This window comes from Mustelus asterias, chromosome 22, assembly GCF_964213995.1.
Source record: "Mustelus asterias chromosome 22, sMusAst1.hap1.1, whole genome shotgun sequence".
In the NCBI taxonomy this organism is placed as follows: Eukaryota; Metazoa; Chordata; class Chondrichthyes; order Carcharhiniformes; family Triakidae; genus Mustelus; species Mustelus asterias.
In genome coordinates this window covers 36,692,580-36,713,520 of record NC_135822.1, presented here as the reverse complement: position 1 = coordinate 36,713,520, position 20,941 = coordinate 36,692,580, and the positions used below count along the sequence as shown (strand labels likewise).

The 20,941-nt window shown below is 47.2% G+C and overlaps 1 protein-coding gene across 1 annotated transcript in view; it reads right to left on the bottom strand.

Moving 5' to 3' along the window:
* Positions 1 to 9,310, bottom strand: part of c22h1orf174 (chromosome 22 C1orf174 homolog) — a 28,041-nt gene extending 18,731 nt beyond the window's left edge. The window contains exons 1-2 of the mRNA XM_078239166.1: positions 9,174 to 9,310; positions 4,472 to 4,582 (exon numbers count right to left, since the gene is read on the bottom strand). Of these exons, the coding sequence (XP_078095292.1) occupies positions 4,472 to 4,582; positions 9,174 to 9,188 (126 nt within the window). The 5' untranslated portion in view covers positions 9,189 to 9,310. The remainder of the gene's footprint in view (positions 1 to 4,471; positions 4,583 to 9,173) is intronic.
* Between the last annotated feature and the right edge of the window lie 11,631 nt (positions 9,311 to 20,941).

Below are 20,941 nucleotides of genomic sequence, written 5' to 3'. Positions count from 1 at the left end.
CTGCATTCACGTGTCTGTAGTGTAAGCCTACTTGCGACACTCAAAAATAAACTTTTAAAAAACTTTCAAGGTGACCAGGCATGCCAAAATCTTTTACCAGCCAATGAAATTATTTCCAAGTGTAGTCACTGCGGTATCAGAAACACAACAGTCAATTTGCACACAGCAGCAATGTGACAATGACCAAATCATTTTTTGGGGGTGTCGGGGATGTTGATTGAGGGATAAATATTGGTCAGGACACGGGGATAACTCCCCAAGTGCCTTGCTTCAACATCATATTCCAACAATGGCATCTCTGTCAGTGCAGCACTCCCTCATTACTGGACCATCAGCCTTAATTGTTATGCTTAAGTCCTAGAGTGAGACGTGAACCCACAATCTTCTGACTCACAGACACAAATAGATATCTAACATGGCATTTTTAAATTGACTAATTCCACATCAATGGCACATAGAGGAAACAGATCTGATAAAAATGTTTCTAAATGTAAAGATATAAAGAGTTGTGAAAAAATCATAGAATCCCTACAGTACAGAAGGAGGCCATTCCGCCCATCGAACCTGCACCGACTCTCCAACAGAACATCTTACCCAGTCCCTATCCTTGTAACCCCACGTATTTAGCCCATGATGTGGGAAAATTCTAACAAACCAATATGGTTTATAGACAGTAGGCATTAAGGCACTGGCAGAATTACTAGCAAAGAGTTAAGTGATTCTTAAAACAAGAATATAAGCTAACAAGAGAACAGGTTACAGGCACGTGAATGCAGTAAGAGAATTAAACAAGTAATTATGATTTAAAACATATATGCTGATATTTTTAATGCATTTTAAGTACTGCATGAATTATTGTTCACTTTAGCTGAAGGCAAGTTACCGCAAGGTGTGATGGTGAAGGTGAATAGTTCAGAACCAAAACCCTGGGAACCCTGTAGTTAGCAAAACTCATATCAGAAAATTTCTTATGCGAGAACGCATATTGCAATTTTATGAACAGGTGTATTCATTGTCCAGACTCAGAATGGAAATGTGCCGGGACGTGGGATCATGTGTCCATCCAGTTTGGCAATGATCCGGTGGGAACATTCACTTTGACCCGTATGGCGAGTATCTAGAGTAACCTGGCAATGGGGAAGTGACTTTAGCCAAGGTGGGAGTTAGGGTCTGGATTTAATAGATGAATAAGATATCATTATGCTAGATGGTAAAATGCAATTGGCTGAGGTGCATGACAGGGATTATTATTGATACGTGTATACTAAAGGCGATTGATTTTATGCTAATGTAAGGCGGGAATGATTGATAAGAAAACCTATAATTGATCCGTTTTGAATTGTAAAGGTCAGGTCTATTTGGAGTGGTTCATCTGCTCTATCTGAGAGCTGAGTCGACTCTCTGATAATCTCCTAGCAGCTGCTAGTTAAATAAAGTTACGTCTTTGGTTCAGAAACACCGGCTTTGTGTGTCTTGTATTGTCTGAGTTTTCCCGAACTGGTCACCTCCGGTACTCCACCCCGCTGAACCCCCTAAGCTATATATCTTGGGACAATTTAGTATGGTCAATCAACCTACCCTGCACATCTTTGGACAGTGGAAGGAAACCAGAGCAGCCGAAGGAAACCCACGTAGACCCGTGGAGAATGTACAAACTCCACCCAGACAGTGATCCAAGCCAGGAATCGAACCCGGGTCCCTGAGGCTGTGAGGCAGCAGTGCTAACTATTGTGCCACCCAGAATGATAACTAAATTCTAAAGTAGGTCATGGCTGATCTGGCTGTAGTCTCAACTTCACTTTCCTGTCTGCCCCCGCATAACCCTCGACTCTCTTGTCTGTCAAAAACTGAATTTATTTAAGACAGAGCTAGACAATGATCCAGCCTCCACTGCTTTTTGGGCATGAGAATTCTACATACAAATGACCATTAGAGGAAAAAAAAATCCTCATCTCGGTCTAAAAAGGGAGACTTTCTTATTCTTAAACTGTGTCCCCTAGTTCAAGTCTCCAACCCAAACTATTATTTTCCCCCTGAAGCATACCATTTATTTTGTAAGACCTGTAAAAATTGAAGATGGCATACTGCTACAATTTGTGGGAGCATTACTGAATGATACCATGGCAACACCTTCATAGCCCCAAACTTAACTTTCTTGAATATTTCTCCTATTTTTTCCTATGCCCTCTCTGGACTCACCTTACCTGTGAGACTCAGCTCCTGAACTCTTATTCCCATTTCAAACAAGCTGCTGACCACTCAACCTCCCTTCCCAGACCCCATGTTAACAGTCACTACTCCTCAGGTACTCCATCTCAAATCTGTTATCATCACCCTTCGCAAAAGAAAAACTACCTTGTGAATTACCACCAGATCTCCAACCTCATTTTCCTTTCCAAAATCCTTGAGCATGTTGAAACCTCCCAAATCCATGTCCTGCCAGATCCCAAAAATGTTATAACTGGGACACCACTTCAAATGGGACTGAGGACCATTTGGAATTCATTCTGATCACCGGGATTCAATAGCCATGGAAACATGGGACCTAGTAGAAGGAGTAGGTCATTCAGCCCTTCAAGCCTTCTGCACCATTCAAAAAAATCAGAGATGATCTGGCTTTCATCTCAACTCCTGTCTGCCCCTCTCCCCCCATAACCCTTAATTTCCTTGTCTAACAAAAATCTGTCTATCTCTGCCTTCAATGATCCAGCGTCCACTGCTTTCTGGGGAAGAGAATTCCACATAACAATGACACTTTCAGAGAAAAATAAATTCTCTTCATCTCTGTCTTAAACAATGGGCCTCTTATTTTTAAACTGTGTCCACTAGTTCTAGACACTCCCGCAAGGTATCTACCATACCAAGTCACTTCAGGATCTTATATGATTCAATAAGATCACCTCAGATCCTTATAAATTATAATGGGTGTAGTGTGATGAAAGTAGAGCAATTGATATGGATATATGCATACTGTATTTTTGTGTTTAAGGGGAATGTTTAAAAATTCAGCTTTATTGTACAGGTAGTCAGTATGTATGGGGGGAATACAACTCTGATGCAGGATAATTACTCATTTTAGCCTTGTAAATAGTTAAGTTGAGTTAATGGACTTCTGTTTACTCAAGTTCTCCTGGGATTTCTGGTTAGAGTGATTTTTCAGGGTCATGTGACGATGTGGTTTATGTGCAGTCCTGGGTCTTTAGCAGCAAGAGAAAATGCTTTTGCAGAAAGCAGTTTAGTTTGCAGCTGGAGCCTGTTTGAAGTTCAAAGGATTTTGCAGGCTTCTGGAACTCTTATCTCTCTCTGAAAGCTTCAAGACTGTCTACATTCATTATAGCAAGTATATTTATGGTTGCAAGCTGTAATAAAAAGTGGCATTTAAGTTTGTAAGTGGATTGTTACTTATTTGGAACTGAAACAGTGATAAGTTAGAAATTAAAGTTGTTTCCCTTTTCATTTTTAAATATTGTTCAACTGGGAACGTTTAAGACTTATCTAGACAGCCATATGAACGGAGTGGGAATGGAGGGATACAAAAGAATGGTCTAGTTTGGACCAGGGAGCGGCGCGGGCTTGGAGGGCCGAAGGGCCTGTTCCTGTGCTGTATTGTTCTTTGTTCTTTGTTAATGGTTAAGCTGCTTCATTTGTTAGAGTTATATTTAAACTGTGTTAATAAATGAAGTTTGTTTCATTATAAAAGATCCCTAATTTGTCAGTGGAATCATTCCTGGAAGGAAGAAGCCTTTCCTCACATCTATGCCAAAACAAAAAAAAATGTTGGGGTCTAGTCTGGCTTCTTAACGTAAATTGGGGTTCTGGTCTGGGACCCTAATAATAGGCCCAATCTGTTCAACCTTTCTTCATAAGATGAGCTCCACAACCCAGGGCAGTGACACACAGAAAGCAACAAGGACAATTTAACCTCAGGTCTTTTCATTCACAGTGCTCATTGGCACCAGGATCTTGTCTTCTTGCACATTTTCAATTTCCTTCGCTCCGTCATTGGCGTTTGTGTCTTCAGCTTCCTACATCCAAACTCTGAAAGTTCCTTATGTAATTCCACCATTGCCTTGCCCCTCCCTATCTCTGCAATCTCCTAAAGTCCTATCACACAATCAGATTGCTGCAATCATTCAACTTCCCTTCTTGCACATTTTCAATTTCCTTCACTCCATCATTGGGGGTTGTGCCTTCAGCTGCCTACAGCCAAACTCTGAAATGTGCTCCTTAAAAACCTCTCTGACAAGCTTTTGCCGACATGTACTCATATCTCTTTATAAAGTTTGCTGCTAGATTTTGCCGAATAACTCTGTTGAAAAATATTTTGGCATGTTTTATTGCATTAAAGATGCTGTATAAATGTACAAGTTGCTGTTGTTACAATAATTTTCAAAAACTAAGCAATTAATTTATGGATATGGATTTATATCAGAGGGAAGGTTAGGTGGGATGATGCTGTGATTTTCCTTACCACGATTGTTTTCTGCATCGAGCTGTCACCCTTTACATCCTGCTTGGGGTTGTTCGATGCTGCGGAACAGAGCTCTCTATTCCTGAGGCGTGCTGAACGACGGATCCCAACCTTAAACAAGAGGTTTAGGAAATTTACCATAAACGGGAGCAATACACAAGTATACGTGCAGACTATATATACACACACAAGTTGAAAAACACAGACAGAAAGTCAATGTACAATACAAAATTTGAGAAACAAATTCGTGAAACAATAATTATGGATGCATTATATAATGTGGAGATGCCGGCGTTGGACTGGGGTAAACACAGTAAGAAGTTTAACAACACCAGGTTAAAGTCCAACAGGTTTATTTGGTAGCAAAAGGCACACAAGCTTTCGGAGCCCCAAGCCCCTTCTTCAGGTGAGTGGGAATTCTGTTCACAAACAGGCCCTGTTTGTGAACAGAATTCCCACTCACCTGAAGAAGGGACTTGGGGCTCCGAAAGCTTGTGTGGTTTTTGCTGCCAAATAAACCTGTTGGACTTTAACCTGGTGTTGTTAAACTTCTTACTGCATTATATAATACAACGCTGCATCAATGTTCAACGATTCCTTTACAAGGTTCTTGGTTGGTGCATCATAAACATAATTAAGGTTTCTATTTTTAAAATCTTGAAACTTTACATTTTTGGATACGACAAATTATACAATTAAATTGTCTAAATGTTTTGTGAAGTCGGATTTCACTTTCAACACTTCAATCTGTTTCAGCTATATTTTCTGATTAGGTTTTCAGAAGAATATAGGAAATAGGAGAAGAGCATATACTCCCTCACGCCTGCTCAATAGGTTCATGGGTGTATCACTCTTATTCAACTCTGAAGAATCACTTTGTAGGCTTGAGGCATGCATTTCTGCATTTAATTTTGCTTTGTTCTTGATTTTAAACCAATATTGAATTTTTGAAGTTATCTTTTATTGAATCCCACTTTGTAAACATTGATCTAAACCCAGCAATGGTTTGATTAATTAATCAATCAATAAGAATCAGTGATGACTTCTTTTCCATATTGGCCATCATCTCTCTTTTTTTCTCCCTTTCTAAGAAGTCCTTTTACTTACTGCATTCCATGACCCCTTGTAGTACAAGCCAGGACATTGAATAGCCTTATATGGAGTGGTCAACTATGGTGTGGAATCAGGAGATAAGGTTTGGTTGGTGGATGAACAATCTGATTGATGGCAGATCAAAGGATAGATAAACAACTTGAATATGGCAAAGTCTACGAAAGTCTGCAGTGCCTGTGAGGAGAAGGATGTACATTTATCAGACCTGTTTTGAGAATGTCTGAACAAGGCCCCCAAAAGCCTGGAATGGAACCAGAAATTTGGCCTAAAGGGGCACTGTCTCCAGGATGCACTGCTGTGGCCAGAGTGGAATGGTCAACCACTGGAGACTACAGGAGGAAGGACCAGTAATGGAGTGACTGACCATAGTGCTCAACTGTTGTAAGGTTACTCGGAGGCTTGTTGATGTACGAACCAAGGCGGATTTTACCAAATTAGGTTCCTGCCATGGAAGAGATCAATTTGGAGTTAATGTTTGTAACGCAGTGTATATATCACACACATATCTGTAATGTAGTGTTACAGTAAGTTAGTAGAGCGGTCTTCTTTTTACTAAGTGCTTTCACCTTTCAATAAAGTCATTTTTTTGTAATATAAATTATAATAGTTATATCTGTATTTTTTTATTTTAACTATTCATATTGTTGTTTTAACACATTACTTGGCATTGTCACTCACTCCTGTATGGCTCTGAACCCAAGTGAGACTCCATAAGGGACTCTCACAATTTACAATTTCCACAATCATTCAGGTGGCAGATGTTATGTTTTATAAAGTGTCAATACCTTGCGTAGTATATTTTAATATTTGCTTTATGCCTCAAGCTTTTTGCAAATTGTGTGCATCTAATGGGGAGGCAAAACAATCTGCAAAATCTTTCACTTGGTTTAAAATTCTAACAAAGTGAAAGGAAAACACTCAGTTTTTAAGCGATAGCAGTGATGAGAACCTTCAGTGAAAGAAAGCAAATGCCAGCAAAAGTGTGCACCTGTTTTGTGGTATATGAAAATGTTTTTGGCCAGTTGAGCTGGCAAAACTTGCGAATGCAGGAGGCTATCAGAGTTGATTGGAGAGATCAAAAAATGATTACAGCTCTGTACATGGGACAGACTGTGATGGCCAAGTACGGATAGGCAACAACACCTCCTCCACAATCATCCTCAACACCAGTGCTCTGCAGGGCTGTGTTCTCAGCCCCTTACTATACTTCTTATACACCTATGACTGCGTGGCCAAATTCCCCTCCAACTTGATTTTCAAGTTTGCTGATGACACCACCATAGTGGGTCAGCTCTCAAACAATGATGAGACACAATACAAGAAAGAGATAGAAAATCTGATGAACAATCATCTCTCCCTCAAAGTCAACAAAACGAAGGAGATAGTCATCAACTTCAGGAAGCGTAATGGACGACGTACCCCTGTCTACATCGATGGGGATGAAGTAGACGAAGTCGAGAGCTTCAGGGTTTTCAGGTGTCCAGATCACCGACAACCTGTCCTGGTCCCTCCAAGCGAATGCTATAGTTAAGAAAGCCCACAAATGCTTCTACTTTCTCAGGAGACTAAGGGAATTTGGCATGTCCGGTACAACTCTCACCAACTTCTACAGATGCACCATAGAAAGCATTCTTTCCGGTTGTATCACAGCTTGATATGGCTCCTGCTCTGTCCAAAGCCGCAATAAACTACAAAGGGTCATTCGTGAACCAAGCCCAGTCCATCACTCAAACCAGCCTCCCATCCATTGACACTGTCTACACTTCCCACTGCCTCAGAAAAGCAGCCAGCATAATCAAGGACCCTGTCTTCCCCAGACATACTCTCTTCCACCTTCTCCTTTCCTTCCCTATGTACGGTATACTTTGACTGTATAGCACGCAAGAAACAATACTTTTCACTGTATCCCAATACATGTGACAATAATAAATGAAATCAAATCAATGCAACCACTGGATCAAGGACTGAGTATCTTCAAACAAAGGATTCCCCATACTCACCCCCTCCTACCTCCTCCCTCCCCAAGGAGCCTGCAAGCAACCCTTGCTTATTGTACTCTCGCAAGGTGAGCTCTCCTTCCCACTGCTAGCTTAATACCAGTAACGGTGGGATGCAGCCTTTACATGGGCATTAATTCCCACATGAGAACGCTCATTGGCAGCGGGGTAGGAAGGCCATCCTTGGGCCTTCCAGTCATGGACTAATTCGGGGTAGAGGTGGGAAGTCAGCAGAGTGTTGACGAGCGTGGCTGGTAAAGCTGACTGTAAATGCAAGTTGTTGTTACACATTTTGCATTCCTTTTCATTTTAGATGGCCCCTCTGTTCCCACCACCCCCACCCTTCCCTCCGCTGCCATTGAAGTTGGAATTTCTTCCCCTTGATTATTTGAACCTAAACTGGGTAGGATGCCCGTTTGGTCAAAGGACTGGAAACTGCTGGTGCTGAAGGAACACTTCCCTAGCACTGTTAGGGAAAACCTGAAAACTGTGGGGAGAGGGCGAAGGTAAAACAAAAATACTTTTTTAAAAAAAAACCCAAAGTGACTAGACAACCTTCGAGAATCTAATATGTGACCTCATATTTATGTCTGACTCGCCCACTCACTGCTGGAAGCCTGACACTATTCCGCCAGTGCTTTCACTGTTTACACAAAGCACCTTTATAATGACAAAATCTACACTCAGAGCTTTTCCATGTGCACCACCCGACTGACATAGGCCTGCTGGAATGTTTACAAACCACTCTCTTGGTGCCAAATATAAATGGAAAAAAGTGACTGGGCCTCAACTCTCTTGAGGACTACTGAAAATCTTCGGCATCCCTGCGGTTTACAACTTTATTTTCCTAAATGGGGGAGATAAACAACTAACAACATTGCACCTTGGTTGTTCCACTTTATAATGGACAGAATTTGAAATGCAAATAAAATATGCTCGACAGATACATGAAAAGGCCTTTAATTGGTTTAATTTAGGCACACTCTTTCACATTCGCTGTCACTTACCAAGAGCGTGCAGCTTTAAAACAAAACACTTCCTGGACGCAGCACAGATTGAGTCTGGTAAACAAACTATACAATTTACTGGCACCTTTCTTCTTGTGACAATAGCCACATTCAGATAACAACAATTGTATTTTAACCTCGTAAACAGCCTCCAGCAGTGTCCTGATCATCACCACAAAGAAAGTTAGCCTCCCAGCTAACGTCTGTGCCACCCTGACTTTAGATTGCCATTCCAGCAATGCCCGTGCCAACCTGCTTCAGATAGGGAGGGCCAACTGGTGGGTCAGGACACCACTGCCTGCGTTGAACGGACTTCCTGACTCCTCTTTGTGACTTGCCGGCGACATTTTTAGACCTTCTGCTAAAACACTTAGGCCGGCTGGAGGCAAGAGGGTGCAGTTAAGTCATTTATTTTTAATTACATCGTTAAAAAAAAAAGGCGCAGGGCTCGGAAGGCGGCAGCTGCTGGGAGTCTGAACTTTTGCGAAGACGAACAGTGCGAGCCTCGGGGATCCCTTATATAACACCCAGTGGCTGGAGTGAGCACGAAAGGCACCTGTAACCCGAGCGCCAGTGAGCCCCTACCTGCTTAGTCTTCATGTTCAATGATAATCTTGACCAGCCTCCCACGCTGCACTCACTCACTCGCTACAAACTGGATTGTAACAAACATTGCAACTTTCAGCTCAACTCAGCATCCCAGGCACCACCCCCCTTCCCCCAGGCAGCTACCTGATTGGCCAACGGAGGCCAGCCTCTCACTCCGATTGATCATGCCTCATGTCCATCATTCCACATTAAATGGCCCTCGCCATCTTTGTGATTGGCAAAAGCAGAAAATGTCAAACTGGCTGCTCACAGCGGACATGCCCTGTGAAAACACAAAACCACATCTCAGTACTTACAGCAGATGATAGTCAGCCAGAACCTGATTATTTGTGAAAGCACAGATAGTACAGAGATTGTAATCATTGCCACACCTTTGTAAACTGTTCTGCAGCTTAGGTGGTAAGAGTTTCGGTTTAAACCGATGTATTTGTCTACGACACATTTACAACTCTTTCTCTGTGTATTAAGGTGGCACATACTGTTTGCACCATGTTTTTTAAAAAGTTACTATCTGCTTCATTCAGGTAAGAATGTAGTTTCCCTCGAAGAACTCTTGTTAATTTCTACTCGCCTACCAAGTAATTGACAGAAATAAAGTGCTGTACGAATTATTGCAGGTTATCTACGGTCTACGGTTATTCTCATCATCCTAAATTCGATATAGGGTCCAAAGATGTAATTTTGAGTATGTTTAGATCATGTTCGCCGCGAATTAATGGAGGTAAGTGTACAGAATAAAAACTAGAGCTGGAGCAAAAGTACCTCATCTTTTGACTGGGCACTTTAGTGTCCCAAACTCAACACTAAATTCAACAATTTTAGATTGATACCTCTGCCCCTCTTTTGTTGATTTTTTTTTGCTAGTTTTGGCTTTTTTCTGTTTCTCTCTCCCCCCCCCCCCCCCCGCCCGCCCGCCCGCCCCGTTTTGTGTTCAGACGGCAACTGTTCATCTTTCTGCCAATCACACCTCCTCTGGACGGAACTTTTATTTCTTCAGTTGCGCCATTACAACTGCACTTTTACCCTTGCCCTATGAAGCTTTCTTATCTTTTTATCTCTCCTGTCCTTCGCCTGATCATAGACCTTGCCTTTTGTTCTTTATCTCGCCACCGTCCCTTTCACTTGCTTAAAACTTATTACATATCTAACTTTTTCCGACGGAATGACACTGCCCTGAAATATTTGCTCTATTTCTCTGTCCACATATGCTGCCTGTTCTGCTCCGTATTTCCAACATTTTCTGTTTTTATTTCAGATTTCTGGCATCTGTAGTATTTTACCTTTGTAAAACAGAATCACCCTGTTCCCTATTTTAGACATTCAGTAAATTCCAAAGCACTTGTGTGGGACTAAGAAATCATAGAGTTTTACAGCACAGTAAGAGGCCCGTCGGTCCATCCTGTCTGTGCTGGCCATCAAACATTTATCTATTCTAATCCTATTTTCCAGCACTTGGTCCATAGCCTTGAATGCTATGGCGTTTTGAATGCTCATCTAAATACTTTTAAAATGTTGTGAGGGTTCCCACCTCTACCACCCTTTCGGGCAGTGAGTTCCAGATTTCCACCACTCTCTTGGTGAAATAGCTTTTCCTCAAATCCCCTGCCCCTTATCCTAAATCTACGCCCCCTGATTATTGACCCCCGTACAGTTCTAGTCACGTTATTATAGAAAGGATATTATTAAACTAGAAAGAGTGCAGAAGAGATTTACTAGGATGCTACTGGGACTTGATGGTTTGAGTTATAAGGAGAGGCTAGATAGACTGGAATTTTTTTCTCTGGAGCATAGGAGGCTGAGGGGCATAGATCAGCAAGTCAATATCTTTTCCCAAAGGTAGGGGAGACTAAAACTAGAAGGCATAGGTTTAAGGTGAGAGGGGAGAGATACAAAAGGGTCCAGAGGGGCAATTTTTTTCACACAGACGGTGGTGAGTGTCTGGAACAAGCTGCCAGAGGTAGTAGTAGAGCCGGGTACAATTTTGTCTTTTAAAAAGCGTTTAGACAGTTACATGGGTAAGATGGGTATAGAGGGATATGGGCCAAATGCAGGCAATTGGGACTAGCTTAGGGGTGAAAAAAACAAGTTGGACCGAAGGGCCTGTTTCCATGCTGTAAACCTCTACTAAGGGGAAAAGATTCTTCCTATCTACCCTATCTATGTCCCTCATAATTTTGTATACCTCAGTCAGATCCCTACCCCCGTCATCCCCCCCTCAGCCTTCTCTGCTCTAGGGAGAACAACCCCAGTCTATCCAGCCTCTTATTTTTAAAAGTGAAATCTATTATAACCCTCTCCTCTCAAATGATTACCATTATTTTAGATATTAACCCCTTTGATTAAATTATCTGTTCTAAGAAATAACATTTAAAATTTCTTTATGTAGTGCCCTCATGCTGTTTTTTCATCCAAAGTAGATCTATACCTCTGTTGACCTCTTCTCATCTTTTAAAGACTTTGCAGTTTCTCTCACTTTGTTTGGTATGATAATTTTGTTAACCAACTTTTTTATACAGCTCTATATTTAGAATGTCCTTCACGCAGGAATAAACTATTACTAATCAGATATGAGATTAACTTTATAATGTCATACTGGAACACCAGCAAATAATCTGGCCCAGCAACTACACATATGCTGATAATGGAAGTACTAAATCAGAATTGAAACACTTCTGTGTCTGTACTGAGTGTGAATAACTCAAATCAAGCTTTATCAATAGAAACATAGGTTTGGTTAATTTTTAAGTGTTGATATGGGCTACCTGCAGACAGGTTCTTGAGCGTTCCTGATCTCAACCACTCCACCATTGACAGCTGTGACTTCAACTATCAAGACCCTAAGCTGTGGACTTCTCTCAAATTTCTTCGTCCTTCTGATCTTTCATCCTTTAAGATGCTCCTTAAAACCTCCTTTTTTGACCAAATGTTTGGTCATCCGGTTTAATACCTTCTTCGGTATTTCACTGTCAAATTTTTATATCATACTGCACTTAAGCACTTTGGGACATTTTGTTACATTAAAGGCCAGATGACACCTAAAAAAGTAAGAATGACAATTTAAATTGAAACTGTGATCACGCTTTAAGATCTCCTGAAGTAAATCTTACTTCATATGTGTCCAATGGTTGAGTTGAGTTTGTGGGCAACATCAATATTGGATTATGATTGGAAATGGCAGTGCACACTACCCCAAAACGTCTGGAATTCTACTTGGAAGGCATTAATATTAGAGATGGAACATATTTTATAGTAATTAACTTGAAAGTTGTAATTGGATGGCTGGGACCAAGATGTTCAGATCCAGTATTTACAATCTAGCAGAAAAGCCATTGACATTTTGTACTTAATGTGTGACATTCAATTATGTGATCAAAGTTTCAGTTTGAATACAGAAAATGAACAAATAGAGATTCTGAAAACAATTAGAGGATAGGTATTACACTTGTGACAACTCAGCCTTCTGTCAAATACACTTTGAGATTTCAAAGATAATTTCAAAGTTTCCATTATTAGTTTGGCAAATTTCTCTCTCTGCACTTCAAGGGACTGGATGACCCACTTCCCAGTAGTTCCAGTATAGGTGATGACGGAAGCCATAATTAAAAACTGTGCTGAGCTTCTGGATCAGGTTCCACTGATGCGCAGAAAACGGTAGAATCTGTTCCTGTCAATCCCTCAAAGGAGAGCGAAATTTTCAGTGCTATTTAATGAGAAATCTGGTTGTGCATAATGTACCCAAAGTGGAGCTCCATCATCTGCCATGGAATGAGTGTGCCAGTTCCAAATGGAAATTATTGGCACAGCAAACACAACTGAATTTGAGGAATAAAGAAGGACTGCCATCAATGAGAGTTTGACAAAATTATCATATCCTGAGGCCCTTGGTCCTTTATGTGCTCTGCAAGAAATACTATTGAATATTTGTTCTACAGATGCAGTAAAGAAGCCAACTGTTCAGTTGTACAGCACTCTGTTGCTCGATCTTAGTTCTTCCATCTATTGATGTCTCCATGAACAAGCTCAGCCCAAACTGAAACAAAGGGACAGATGTTTGCTAACACTGTATGGAGACACGATTATCCATATTCATTCAGGAACAAACTGAAGAATTGTTATATTTCGGAAGGAATGTGGAGGAAGGGATCAGTTTATATTCAAAATCAAGTGTTATGGTCACCATGGAGACCAATAATAGGAAAGAATCAAACTTTCTCAACAATCCCAACAGATGGACAAGATTTCACCTTTTAAAACTTTTATTGTGAGTAGGGGGGGTCACAGGAGCGTTTTAAAACCAAATTTTGTTCATCACATTCCATATGAATGAAACATGGGTGACCTGGCAAAGGGGAGTTAAATACAACTTGGAGACAATCTTTCTTGAATAAAATCTTCAAAGCAAATGGATAAATTCATGCTTCAGCTGTACACAACTCTGATTTGCCCACACCAAGAGCTCCGAGTTCCATTCTGGGCTCTACACCTTAAAAGAGGATTTTTGGCCTCGGGGAGAATGCAGTGTGGATGTACTCAAATTGTTTGGGTGGCACAGCTGCCTCACAGCGCCAGGGACCCGGGTTTAATTCCAGCTTCGGGTCACTGTCTGTGTGGAGTTTGTAATTTCTTCCCGTGCTCCAGTTTTCTCCCACACTCCAAAGATGTGCAGATTAGGTTGATTGGCCATGTTAAATTGCCTCTTAGTGTCAGGGGGACTTGCAGGGTAAATTTGTGGATAGGGCCTGGGTGGGATTGTTGTTAGTGCAGGCTCAATGGGCTGAATGGCCTCCTTCTGCACTATAGGGATTCTGTGATTCTACACCTGGACTCCAAAGGTTAAACTACTATGAAAGATTACACAAGCTAGGCTTGTGCTCTTTGGAATTTAGAATGTTAAGGGAGGAACCATTATTAGCAAAGTTTTCATTTTATTAGGGAACAGATAGAAATTATTTATAGTAGTTGGGTAGTTGAGGACCAGGGGGAACAGAGTAAAAACCAAAACGTTGTGGGCGAAATTAGGAAACACTTCTACACACAAAGTTTGGAATTCTTTTCTGCAGATAGCCATTGATGCTAAATAAAGTGTTAATTTAAAATCTGAGATTAATAGATTTGCATTAATCAAAGGTATGAGCGATATGGGGCAAAGAGGAATATATGGAGTTCCTGAATGGTGGGATAGTCTCAATGCGTTGAATGGCCTCACCCTGTTCCTATAGTCTGCTCCCCACATTCCACCCCATCTCAGTCCCACATCCATCCTCCTGCCCATAAACCCTTCCACCTCACTCCTCATATACTCACCCCCTTACTCCCCATTTTTTCATATCTCTCACTCCCCTGTTCCCATCTCTCACTCCCACAACCCCTCGCTCCTCCAGTTCCCCTTTCCCTCTGTCCCATTCCCACTTCCCCTTCCCAATCTAACCCCTCCCTCTCCCCTTCATTCCATCCCTCTATTCCCCACACCATCACGCCCCACCCCCATTCCCCTCCACATCACCCTCTTCCACTCATCTTTCCCTCCAATTACACCCTCCCTCCCCTAAAACCCTCCTCTGTCATCCCCATTTTCCTCCTCCCATGCCCATTCCCCCTCAGCCCATTTCCCCCTCCGCATTCCCACCTCATAGCCCCAATCCCCCTTGCCCACTCATCCCATTGGCCATCACAGTCCCTCTCCATTACCCCCCATGTCTACCTCCCATTACCTCCACCATTATCACCCCGTGCTTCCATCCACCATTCCCCCATTGTTCCTCCACGCACCCTCCCCATGTCCCCGTCACCATTCCACCTCCCATTTATTTCTTCCTGACCCATTCCCAGTCCCCTATCGCCACCCATTCCTCCCTCAACCCCACCATTTCCCCTACCCCCCAATATCCTCTCCCTATCCTCCTCATTCCACCCTCTCCCATTCCCCACCCCACATCCCCCCATTCCATTCTTCCTGCTTCCCGTTATCCCCACATTCCCCCTTATCACCCCATACCCTCTGCCCAATATCCCATTCCCCGTGCCCCCTCCCCATTAACCTCCCCCATGCCCCCCATTTACCCCACTGCCCCCCCATTAACCCCCAAGTCCCCTCCCCAATACACTCCCGCCCCCTCCCCATTAACCCCTCCCAGCCCCCCTCCCCATTAAACCCCCCAGACCCCCCTCCAACCCCACAACCCCCCTCCACCATCCCACCAGTCCCCCACTCCAACCCCCAGCCCCCAACTCCAAACCCCCAACCTCCTCCTCCATCCCCCCAGCCCCTCCACCATCATCCCAATCCCCCCCTCCAACCCCCTGCCCCCTCCACCCCCAGTTCCCCCCTCCCCATTAACCCCCCCAGCCCCCCTCCGCCAGCCCTCTCCTCCAGCCCCCTCTCCACCCTCCAGCCCCCTCCAATCCCCCAACCACCCCCCAGCCCACCCCTCCAGCCCCCCAGAACCTCCTTCCACCCAGCACCTCCCAGATTAACCCCCACAGCACTCCCCTCCTCATTAACCACCCCAGCCCCTCCTCCCTCCCTCCCCATTAACCCCCATAGCCCCTCCCTCCCCATTAACACCCCCCAGCGCCCCTCCCTACCTCCCCATTTGCCACCCCAGCCCCCTTCCCTCCCCATTAACACCCACTACGTCCCCTCCACATTAGCCCCCAGCCCCTCCTCCCCATTAACCCCCTCAGCCCCCTCCCCATTAACACTCCAGCTACCCCCATTAACCCCCCCAGTCCCCCTCCCCATTAACCCCTCCGCAGCTACCCTCCCCATTAACAGCCACAGCCCCCCTCCCCATTAACCCCCCAGCCCTCCCTCCCTCCCCATTAACCCCCCAGCACCCCCTCCCCATTAACAACCCCAGCCCCCCCTCCCCATTAAGCCCCCCATCCCCCCCTGCCCATTAACTCCCCAGTCCCCCCTCCCCATTTCCCCCCACCCCCTCCCCATTTTCCCCCCCAGCCCCCCTCCCCATTTTCCCCCCCAGCCCCCCTCCCCATTTCCCCCCAGCCCCACTCCCCATTCCCCCCCAGCCCCCATCCCTATTTCCCCCCAGCCCCCCTCCCCATTCCCCCCCAGCCCCCTCCCCATTTCCCCCAGCCCAGCCCTCCTCCCCATTTCCCCCCCCAGCCCCCCTCCCCATTTCCCCCCCAGCCTTCCTCCCCATTTCCCCCCCAGCCCCCCTCCCCATTCCCCCCCAGCCCCCTCCCCATTTCCCCCAGCCCAGCCCTCCTCCCCATTTCCCCCCCCAGCCCCCCTCCCCATTTCCCCCCCAGCCTTCCTCCCCATTTCCCCCCCAGCCCCCCTCCCCATTTCCCCCCCAGCCCCCCTCCCCATTTCCCCCCCACCCTCCCTCTCCATTTCCCCCCCAGCCCCCCTCCCCATTTCCCCCCAGCCCACCTCCTCATTCCCTCCCCAGCCCCCCTCCTCATTCCCTCCCCAGCCCCCCTCCTCATTCCCTCCCAGCCCCCCATCTCATTCCCCCCCAGCCCCCCTCCACATTTCCCCCCCCCACCCCCCTCCACATTTCCCCCCCCACCCCCCTCCCCATTCCCCCCGCCCCCAGCCCCCCTGCCCATTACCTCCCCCCAGCCCCCCTCCCCATTACCTCCCCCCCAGGCTTCCTTCCATCCCCATTACCTCCCACAAGCCCCCCTCCCCAGTACATGGAACATAACAGCGCAGTACAGGCCCTTCGGCCCTCGATGTTGCGCCGACCAGTGAAACCAATCTAAAGCCCCTCTAATCTACACTATTCCAATATCATCCATATGTTTATCCAAAAACCATTTGAATGCTCTTAATGTTGACGAGTCCACTACTGCTGCAGGCAGGGCATTCCACGCCCTTACTACTCTCTGAGTAAAGAACCTACCTCTAACATCTGTCCTATATCTCTCACCCCTCAATTTAAAGCTATGTCCCCTCGTGTTAGCCATCACCATCTGAGGAAAAAGGCTCTCACTATCCACCCTATCTAATCCTCTGATCATCTTGTATGCCTCTATTAAGTCACCTCTTAACCTTCTTCTCTCTAACGAAAACAACCTCAAGTCCCTCAGCCTTTCCTCATACGATCTTCCCACCATACCAGGCAACATTCTGGTAAATCTCCTCTGCACCCTTTCCAATGCTTCCACATCTTTCCTATAATGCGGCGACCAGAACTGTACGCAATACTCCAAGTGCGGCCGCACCAGAGTTTTGTACAGTTGCAACATGACCTCCTGGCTCCCAAACTCAATCCCTCTACCAATAAAAGCTAACACACCGTACGCCTTCTTAACAACCCTATCAACCTGGGTGTCAACTTTCAGGGATTTATGCACGTGGACACCCAGATCCCTCTGTTCATCCACACTACCAAGTATCTTACCATTAGCCCAGTACTCTGTATTCCTGTTACTCCTTCCAAAGTGAATCACCTCACACTTTTCCGCATTAAACTCCATTTGCCACCTCTCAGCCCAGCTCTGCAGCTTATCTATGTCCCTCTGTAACCTGCCACTTCCCTCTGCACTGTCTACAACTCCATCGACTTTAGTATCATCCGCAAATTTACTAATCCATCCTTCTACGCCCTCATCCAGGTCATTAATAAAAATGACAAACAGCAGTGGCCCCAAAACAGATCCTTGCGGTACACCGCTAGTAACTGAACTCCAGGATGAATATTTCCCATCAACCACCACCCTCTGTTTTCTTACAGCTAGCCAATTCCTGATCCAAACCACTAAATCACCCTCAATCCCATGTGTCCGTATTTTTTGCAAAAGCTTACCATGGGGAACCTTATCAAACGCTTTGCTGAAATCCATATACACCACATCAACCGCTTTACCATCATCCACCTCTTTGGTCACCTTCTCAAAGGACTCAATAAGGTTTGTGAGGCACGACCTACCCTTCACAAAACCGTGCTGACTATCCCTAATCAAATTATTCCTTTCTAGATGATTATAAATCCTATCTCTTATAACCCTTTCCAATACTTTGCCCACAACAGAAGTAAGGCTCACCGGTCTATAATTACCAGGGTTGTCCCGACTCCCTTTCTTGAACAAGGGGACAACATTTGCTATCCTCCAGTCTTCTGGCACTGTTCCTGTAGACAATGATGACACAAAGATCAAAGCCAAAGGCTCTGCAATCTCCTCTCTAGCCTCCCAGAGAATCCTAGGATAAATCCCATCCGGCCCAGGGGACTTATCTATTTTTACCCTTTCCAGAATTGCTAACACCTCCTCCTTATGAACATCAATCCCATTCAGTCCAACAGCCTGCATCTCAGTACTCCCCTCGACAACACTGTCCCTCTCCAGTGTGAATACCGACGAAAAATATTCATTTAGTGCCTCTCCTATCTCTTCAGACTCCACGCACAATTTCACACTACTGTCCTTGACTGGCCCTAATCTTACCCTAGTCATTCTTTTACTCCTGACATACCTATAGAAAGCTTTAGGGTTTTCCTTGATCCTGCCTGCCAAAGACTTCTCATGTCCCCTTACGGCTCTTCTTAACTCTTTCTTTAGGTCCTTCCTGGCTAACTTGTAACTCTCAAGCGCCCTAACTGAGCCTTCACGTCTCATCTTAACATAAGTCTCCTTCTTCCTCTTCACAAGAGATTCAATCTCCTGAGTAAACCACGGTTCTCTCACACGTCTGCTTCCTCCCCTGCCTGACATGTACATATTTATCAAGGACGCGTAGTAGCTGTTCCTTGAACAAGTTCCACATTACAATTGTGCCCATCCCCTGCAGTTTCCTTCCCCAACCTATGCCACCTAAACCTCGCCTAATCGCATCATAATTTCCTTTTCCCCAGCTATAACTCTTGCCTTTTGGTATATACCTATCCCTTTCCATTGCTAAGGTAAACGTAATCAAATTGTGGTCACTGTCACCAAAGTGCTCACCTACCTCCAAATCTAACACCTGGCCTGGTTCATTACCCATTACCTCCCCCCAGCCCCCCCTCCCAATACATCCCCCAGCCCCCCCTACCCATTCCCTCCCCCCCAGCTCCCCCTCCCCATTACCTCCCCCAGCCCCCCTCCCCATTACCTCCCCCCAGCCTCCTCTCTCCCCATTCCCTCCCCCCAGCCACCCCTCCCCATTCCCTCCCCCCTCCCCATTCCCTCCCCAGCCCCCCCCAAATCCCTCCCCCCACCCACCCCCATTCCCTCCCCCCAGTCCCCCCCATTCCCTCCCCCATTCCCTCCCCCCAGCTCCCCCCCATTCCCTCCCCCCAGCTCCCCCCCTCCCCATTCTCTCCCCTCAGCCCCCCCTCCCCATTCCCTCCCCCAGCCCCCCCTACCCATTCCCTCCCCCCAGCCCCCCTCCCCATTCCCTCCCCCCCTCCCCATTCCCTCCCCCACCTCCCCATTCCCTCCACCCCTCCCCATTCCCTCCCCCCTTCCCTCCCCCCACTCCCCATTCCCTCCCCCCTGCCCCCCCATTCCCTCCCCCCTACCCATTCCCTCCCCACTGCCCCCCTCCCCATTCCCTCTCCCCAGACCCCCCCTCCCCATAGACCCCCCTCCCCATTTCCTCCCCCCAGCCGCCCCCCTTCCCCATTCCCTCCCCCTCCCCATTCCCTCCCCCCAGCCACCCCCCCTACCCCCAGCCACCCCTCACCTCCCCCAGCCCCCCCCACCTCCCCCAGCCCCCCCCACCTCCCCCAGCCCCCCCCACCTCCCCCAGCCCCCCCTCCCCTCAGCCCCCCCCTCCCACCAGGCCCCCCTCACTTCCCCCAGCCCCCCCCACCTCCCCCAGCCCCCCCCAACTCCCCCAGCCCCCCCCCCCCACCTCCCCCAGCCCACCCCCACCTCCCCCAGCCCCCCCACCTCCCCCAGCCCCCGCTCACCTCCCCTCAGCCCCCCCCTCCCCCACAGCCCCCAACTCCCCATTCCCTCCCCCAGCCCTCCCCTCCCCATTCCCTCCCGCCAGCCCCCACCTCACCATTCTCTCCCCCCCAGCCCCCACCTCCCCATTCCCTCCCCATAGTCCCCACCTCACCATTTCCTCCCCACAGCCCCCCTCCACTCCCCCCAGCCCCCCCCTCCCCATTCCCTCCCCCCAGTCCCCCCCTCCCCATTCCCTCTCCCCAGTCCCCCCTCCCCGTTCCCTCCCCCTAGCCCCCCCTCCCCATTCACTCACCCCAGCCCCCCCTCCCCATTTCCTCACCCCAGCCCCCTCTCCCCTCCCACCAGCCCCCCACCCCATTCCCTCCCCCCAGTCCCCCCTCCCCATTCCCTCCCCCCCAGCCGCCCCTCCCCATTCCCTCCCCCCCAGACCCCCCTCCCCATTGCCTCCCCCCAGTCCCCCCCTCCCCATTCCCTCCCCCCAGACCCCCCTCCCCATTCCCTCCCCCCAGACCCCCTCCACATTCCCTCCCCCCAGCCCCCCTTCCCCTCCCCTCCCCCCAGCCCACTCCCCATTCCCTCCCTCCAGACCCCCCTCCCTATTCCCTCCCCCCAGTCCCCCCTCCCCATTCCCTCCCCCCAGTCCCCCCTCCCCATTCCCTCCCACCCCTCCCCATTCCCACCACCCCCTCCCCATTCCCTCCCCCCTTCCCCATTCACTCCCGCCGGCCCCCCTCTCCCCATTCCCTCCCTCCGGCCCCCCCCTCCCCATTCCCTCCCCCCGGCCCCCCCCTCCCCATTCCCTCCCCCCGGCCCCCCCCTCCCCATTCCCTCCCCCCAGCGCCCCCCCCCATTCCCTCCCCCCGGCCGCCCCTCCCCAT